The sequence below is a fragment of the Pholcus phalangioides genome, unplaced genomic scaffold (genome assembly GCF_987345545.1).
Source record: "Pholcus phalangioides strain wild (caught in Gottingen) unplaced genomic scaffold, Ppha-v1.0 ptg000019l_1, whole genome shotgun sequence".
NCBI lineage: Eukaryota > Metazoa > Arthropoda > Arachnida > Araneae > Pholcidae > Pholcus > Pholcus phalangioides.
In genome coordinates, this window is record NW_028301612.1 from 595134 (window position 1) to 602915 (window position 7782).

At 40.6% G+C, this 7782-nt stretch overlaps 1 protein-coding gene across 1 annotated transcript; it reads right to left on the bottom strand.

Moving 5' to 3' along the window:
- Positions 1–6562: 6562 nt before the first annotated feature.
- Positions 6563–7066, bottom strand: LOC149071069 (uncharacterized). Its single transcript, XM_089248079.1, has one exon. The coding sequence runs from the start codon at positions 7064–7066 to the stop codon at positions 6563–6565; it is 504 nt and encodes a 167-aa protein (XP_089104205.1).
- Positions 7067–7782: the final 716 nt, after the last annotated feature.

Genomic DNA, 7782 nt, shown 5'->3' on the forward strand with positions numbered 1-7782 from the left:
TATATATCAGTTTGATATTTCTGTTTCGTCCCCTTGAGTTGAATGAATAAAATTATTTTGTGAGTGAAATTGGATTCATTTTCCTTCGATGCTTTGGAGAAGCGTTTTCATCCTGTAGAAATAAGTTGAATCCGGAGATTGATAAATGCTAACAGCGTCTACCTTTCTGTGCGATGGTCACTCGATTGGTGTTGCCCTCTATTATTCAAACTAGAAATGAGAAATTCACGATAAGAGTATTTTACGTTATGAGCCTACCGTTTGTTGGGAGTGGGCTATCGCGAATTCATCGTGATATCCAAATAACGATGAGGTGATTTTAAAAGACCACGCCCCCCTCCCCCCCCACACACACACACAGAGGATATTTACAGGGAGCTTGGCAGGCTATAGCTAAGGGCGAAAACCAGAGGGACAGGGAGTTCAGAAAAATAAAAGAATAGGGAGTTCAGAAAGTTAGAAGGATAGAGACATCAAAAAAGTAGAAGGATTGAAGTTCAGAAAACTAACATAAATGGGCGTCTGCCTAGATAGCGGGCAACCAGGACAATGAGTAGCTTAACGAGACCAAGAAAGTTTACAAATAATGTAAGGGTCCAGGTCTACGAGCGACCAAGAGAGTGAGAGACCAGATCAGTGACTGACCAAAAGACTGACCTAGAGAGTGTGAGCATGGAAATTACTCAAAGCATGGCCTAGAGAGCCGGGGTACCAAGCGAATGATTGGCGAAAAGAGTGAGCTACAATGTCTGTGAGCATGAAAGCGACCAAAAGAGTGACATAGAGACAGGCGTGCATTTACAGAGGCGTGGAATGGTAAACAACCCCACGGCTGAAAATTGGAGGATTGAGCGGGCAAAAGATATACTAGAGTGGGAGCAATGCGGCAAAATTTGTGTAGCCCACAGGCGACATAACCGTACACCCGCCTCTGCCCGTGTGCACACACACACACACAGTCCCTTGTTCTAAGATATTGCAAAGAAAACAATTGTTGTCATTTGTTGTAAACACATATAAGTTAATTTGCCGAGAGTGCATGCGTCCTTATTTTAGAGTTTCGGAACCTTGTAGCCCTATACTAACATTGAGTGTCTAGCTTTCTGTGCGGTAGTCATTCAGTTGGTGCTGCCATTCAAACGAGAAATTCCCAGTGATAGAATTTCAAGTTGTGCGTCAGCCGTTTCGTTTGGTGAGATTTTTTTGAATGGGGACCGCCCGTGGGTCATCACGAATCCTTCACAACATCCAAATAGTCACGCAGCAATTTCAAAAGATCCTACACACACACACAAGGGGCGCCTGTTTCTAAGTTATTATAAAACTTTCCGCGATATCTAATGTGCATAATCTTCAATCAATGTCCGTTTTAGTTCCAACCGATCATTATCGGCATCCAATATCGCCGTATAACAAATAAAACTAAGATTCCGATGGTTTTAAGGGATGGTCACTCATATATAATTCCAATCCACATTCTTCTTCAATCTAATAACAGCATTTCTCGAGACCTCTACCAGCTGCCTGGTCAATCTAATCATCATCATCATCACTATCATCGCGAACGGGTTTTTTTTATATGGAAAGGGGTCTTTACTCTCTTGTTGGCCTTGACCACCGTATACCAAAAAAATCTCCGTAATATGGCATACGGGCCATTAACAATCAGGCGTAGTTCTTATCAAATAACGAAGGTCAAGATTTCTTGTAAGTCTAAACATTCTTCTCGTAATACATATAACCGGAGATTCTAATGAATTTGAACAGAAAGGAATATAGGCCTAACCCTTTCCGAAAGCGGAATGTCGGAAAAGAATCTCTTGTCTAGACTCAGAATTGCCTTAAGGGCTGTGCGACAGGTGCGATCGCACCGGGCAATGCGCGTATAGAGGCCCCCCCCCACTACCACTAACGGTAATAGAAATGAAAAAATATATATATATCAAAAAATTAATTTCTTTTCTCAAGTAAGTAAAACAAGGTGTCTGAGTTTGGCCAGGATTACACTATAAAAGTTTGATAAAAGATTTTTACAAAACTTTAAAAAATAACTAGTAAGTCTATTGGTTACATTTGCTCGAATGTAACCGATACGCTTATTTTTTTAAAGTTTTGTAAAAGATCTTTTACCAAACTTTTATAGTATTATCCCGACATAAGAAAATAAAAAAGTACATATTACTGAAACTTTCACGAAAGGGACTCCGCCACCCAGTTGAATAAATGCATTTTTTGTTTCTCGTTGTGGGCCAAAGGAACCCAGAGCTCGAATCAAAATGGGAGGGAGGCTAAATTATTGAATACTTTTTTCAATTGTCAAATTTTCCTAATTTTCATTAGTTTTGGATTATTTCTTTCATTAATTTAAAATTTTCTTCCCTTCTGAATTTCCATCAAATCCAAATTTTCATTAATTTTTGTGTTAATTGGCATTTAAATAGTGGTTTTTCTTTTTTTTTTTTTTGTGGATATTTTTCAGCGTACCTGTCTGTTCTGTAATAATGTATGTGTTTTTTAGACGCCGATTTCCCCCGTTAAGACTGTTAAGTCTTTCCTGGCCCCACAATCATTTTCACACCGGGCTCCGCGACTGATAAGGGCGGTCCTGTCTAGACTCATACTAGGGGAAGGTCCTAACACAAAAGAAATTCACGCGTATTACATGAAAATTTAGTAGAAGGAAGGTGTTGCCACCCGCGATGAACGAAATAATTTTGTTTTTTCATCGAAATCTCGATTCTTTTAATACATAAAAAAATAATAATTTTCAGGGACACAACTTCGTGCCTTATATTTTTCATTCTCTTCTCCCTCCATCTCATTTTTTTAACAGTAATTACAGAGAATGGTTATCTTTTTTCTTGCTTTTTTTTCTTCGAAATGAACAGGTTTTTAACCTTGAATGAAAATCCGGGAGGAGCTGGATGAAAGTGAAATGGTCATGAAGGTGATGGGAATATCAAATAATAATAATAATAATGTAGAAAATTCGTAATAATTTTCTTTTTTGGTGAATAAACGCCGTTGGGGGGAACCAGTGGAAACAGAACCAAAGCGGACTTTGTATAGTGTACACATTTACTATTTATAATTATATAATGTCTTTGTCTTCATAAAAATTCATAAGCTTTCTATGAAACCCAAGAGACTGAGGAATGTGCCATAAATCAAGTTTAATGGTTGATATTGATGATAGTGATGGACGTTGTGACGAACGAGATTGAAAGAATGGTTTGTTATCATCCTACAAGTTGGAAATTTGTCAATTAGTTGCTGTTGAAAAACAGATGGTGTATATCTCTTCGTCTATTGAGCAGTTTTTTTAGTTCTCGGCTAAGGACGGGAACTAAATTTTGCTTGTAAAATTGCTTTATATGACTGCCCTTATGGTGCGGTGGTAAGACGCTCGTCTACCACCGTGAGGGTTGCTGTCACGGTCCCGCGTTCGAACCCGAGGGAGGATATTGATAAGATATTTTCCCTAACGAGCTTATCTTAAGTATGTTGTGTTTCCAGTGGTGTAGATGGCAGCATGGTTACCCCACATGCGAGAGGGGCTCGGGTCCCGGCGAAGACAAGATGACTTTTTTTTTTTAATGTGTGCTAATAAATGTCAGGAGCTTGGGCAATAAGAAAGATTTTTTAGGAACTTTGATAACTGTGTGGAGGGCATGAATCTTATAGCCATTACAAAACATTGGGCAAACGATGGGGATGAATCTTTCACACACATACGTAGATCTGATAGGAAAGGGAGTGGGGGTCTTGATATACGTGAAATCACGTTTGAAAGCCAGAAAGTGTAACGTTAAGAGAAGTGATATTGAAACTATATGGGTTGAACTTGCAAACAAAAGACATCATAAACTTATTGTTGGGGTTCGTTACAATCCACCGAATAGAGATCCGAACTACATCGCCACACTTCATGATAAAATTTCCTACATCCTACATGTGTAAGCATAAGAAGGTTGTAATATTAAGGGATTTCAATTTCCCGGATATCGATTGAGAAAACCTTTCATCTGGAAATCAGTATGAAAGAGAGTTTCTTAAGTTGGTGCTCGATAATTTTTTGTATAAGCATGTATCAGAAGCCACTAAGGGTACTACTTATTTTGGATTTAGTTCTCACTAGTTCCGAGGATCTTGTTGAACATGTTTCGGTGTGGGATGAGTTTTCTTCCAGTGATCATCGTGTCGTCAGTTTTCTCTGTAAGTTTTCTTCGGGTAAGGTTGATAACAAAAGACTGGTTACTTGTATTCGGAGAACCAACTTTGATGTTTTGAGGGAACGGTCAGCGAAAGCTTTCAAAGACCGGTTGGAGTCAGTCGGGGGGGTAAGTCAATGGGAATACTTAGTACGAAGCTGTCCTCTGTTTCACACGACATCATACGCTTTGTTCGAAAAAAGCTGGTTTGTACATTGTGCCCCCCTATGATTCACGGATAGTGTGCGTAACCTTTATCTTGGAAAGAAAAGAGCATTCAGAGAGTAAAAAAGTGGACGAGGGGACCTGTCATTGTTTACTGATAAAAGAAGGGTGTTAAAGAAAGCGATAAGGCATAGCAAAAAGGAAGTTGAATCTAGGTTGACAGATAACATTCACTCTGACCCAAAATCATTTTTTATATACGTCGATAATGGATGTAAAGGGACAGTTAGGGTGGAGAGCAAAGCAGACATGTGTAATTGTGTAGTGCTTTCACTATTTGATGATGTTAATGAATTTTTCATTGATGTCAATGATGTAATGAGTTTTTAATAGAGAAAATTATATTCAATGTACGGGTGTTGCATGGGGTAATAAAATCCTTAACGAAATTCAAGTGGAAGGCGTGGAGGCCCTAAATCTTCTGCTAAATGTATGTGCAAGCAAAGCACCAGGACCAGATTGATATCTATTCCAGGATCCGTAGGGAATGTGCTTATAAATTGTTGGGCCAGTCACACAGTTTTGCAGGAGTAGCGTTGCTGAGGGTATCGTCCCAAGGGATTAGAAATTTGCTAATTTTGTTGCGATGTTTAAAAAGGGTAGCAGAGAAGCTGTGAGACCAATTATCGTCCAGTGAGTTTGACGAGCTCCCTCTCGAAAATTTTGGAAATTATTATCAAAAGGCAATTGGTGAAGTGGATAGAGAAGAATAATTGTATTGTCGGATAATCAGCGTGGGTTCAGGAAGGGGAAGTCATGTATGACTAACCTTCTTTGCTTCTATGATCACGTGACGAAGGCTTTGGATAAGGTAAAAATTGTAGACGTTTTTACCTTGATTTCCAGAAGGCATTCGATCGGGTCCAACATGGTAAACTCTTCAAGCGTTTACACGAGATTGGGATTGGGGGCAACTTGCTGAATTGGATGGAATCGTGGTTAAGAGATAGGTCACAACGAGTTATAGTGAACGGAAATTCTCTGGTTGTACAGGCGTCACCAGTTCCTAAGTCCTTGGCCCCATACTTTTTCACTTTTTATCAATAAACTCGCTCAGGGTATCGATGATATTGCTAGCAAATTCGCAGATGACGTGAAGCTAATGGGGGTAATTGGGAATCAGAGCGATAGGGAGTTGCTCCAGACCAACTTAAACAGGATTGGAGCATGTGCAAATGAATGGAGTATGACGTTTATCGTTGACAAGTGCATGGTCACTCATTTTGGTTTTAACAACCAACGGTTCTCTGACGAGTTGAATGGCGTCACTATCCCGTAGGCGGCTAGGGTCACCGATTTGGGAATTCTCATTGACGAGCGGCTTGGGGTTTCTGAACATTGTTCGGCTGTGGTCAAAAAATCGTATAAAATGCTGGGTTTCATTTTCAAAAAGGTCTCTTCGCGTACTCCAAAAGTGATTCTTCTGCTTTTCCGAGGCTTAGTTCGTCCTGGACTGGAGTATGCTGTAAGGTTTTGGAGACCATACCTGCAGAGGAATATAGACTTGGTTGAAGGGGTGCAGAAAAGAGCTACGCGTGTCTTTATTGGCAAGAGAGACTTCATTTTTGAAATATGTTTACATTGGATGAACGCAGGTGTCGGGAGATATGATCGAAGTGTTCAAGATTTTCAACGGAATGAATAGGATGGACCATGAATTATTAGTACACCGTCAATCGACTGCTTTTACATGGGGACACCAGTATCTATTGGTAAGGGACAATTCTAGGTCATGGTGTCGAAGAGAATTTTTCTCTAATAGGGTTGTTAATAAATAGAATAGCTTACGTCCGGAGGTAGTAAATTCTAACACAATTGACAATATGATATCTGTTACGCGTGGTCGGGGAGCTTCGTCGCCGGTAGGCTCGCTCACATTTAGAATATAGCGATTGTTAATTATTTACAATTTATACAACCATTATAACTTGTGTGGCAGACGTACGGAGAAGCCGAATGCAAAACAAACAATAAATATAGTCGGCTTTGACTGCATAAAAATACACATGTTGCCACACTGACATAAATAATAATAATAATAATAAAAAGAATGATGATAAACATAGTTGGAAAAAGGTCACTACATGACCCCCTCTCAGTCGAGAGGATCATAGGCTCTCGACGAATTATACGTTGAAACGCACTTTCTTTCCGGAACGCAATTCCAGTTCTTTTTTGCCTGAGGATACAGTCTTCGGTGGCACCGAAATCATGTCCTTTGGCTTCAGCAAGAAGGCAGGTTTCAGTCTGTCAACACTTATAGTAGTGACACGATCCGGGAACTGCAATGTGAAATGTCTATCACCTCTGCTGATGACTGCGTAAGGGCCATCATAAGGCGGCCGCAAAATGGGCTTAACTGCGTCACATCGCACAAAAACGTGAGAACAGTCATCTAGAGCTGGATGCCAGAAGATTTTGTGCGAGCCATGTGTGGTTGTAGGAACTGGACGAATTTGCGACATAGTGTTGCGGAGGGTTTCCACAACTTCATCGGGCGGAACATCGTTGGAAAGCTGGAAAAACTCCCCAGGTAAGCAAAGTGGCGTCCCATAGACGAGTTCTGCTGATGAAGCTCCGATGTCCTCCTTTACACACGAGCGGATACCTAGAAGAACGCTAGGAAGCATGTTGGTCCAGTGGTCAGTTTCGAGGCAGCGTAACGCTGTCTTGTGGTCACGATGAAAACGTTCAACACAACCATTTGCGGCCGGATGGTATGGCGTGGTACAAATTCTGTTAATACCAAGAATTGTTGCAAGGGCTCGAAACAAGGAACTTTCAAACTGTCAACCTTGATCACTGGTGATGTTTTCAGGGGTTACCAAATCAACTGATCCAACCTGAAAAGAAACACCTTGCAACAGTTTCTGCTATCATGTCGTCCATGGGAATAACTTCCGGCCATCGAGTGAAACGATCCACTATTGTTAGGCAGTACCGGAATCCACGGGATGGTGGGAGTGGTCCCACAATGTCTATGTGCACATGTCCAAAACGTTTATCACACAACGGGAATTTTCCAAGTGGCGCTTTGGTGTGTTTGATAATTTTAGATTTTTGGCATGCAATACAAGTCTTGCACCGTTCTGCACAGTCTTTTTTCATATCTTTCCAAACAAAACGACTGCAGAGCAAGTTTTCAGTAGCTCGTTTACCAGGATGATTCAAGTTGTGGACAGTGCTGAATGCTTGAAGTCTGAATGGTTCAGGAATGTAAGGTCTAACCATTCCAGTTGAAACGTCGCATAAAATTTCAATTTGGCTGTTGATCAGCATGGGTTTGAACTCTAAGCTAGTAGAAGTGCGAAGTTGTTCCAACTCTTCATCTTCCCTTTGAGCTTTG

Excerpts from the sequence above, each read along its gene's own strand:
- LOC149071069 (XM_089248079.1), bottom strand. The coding sequence starts at position 7,066 with ATGCTTCCTAGCGTTCTTCTAGGTATCCGCTCGTGTGTAAAGGAGGAC.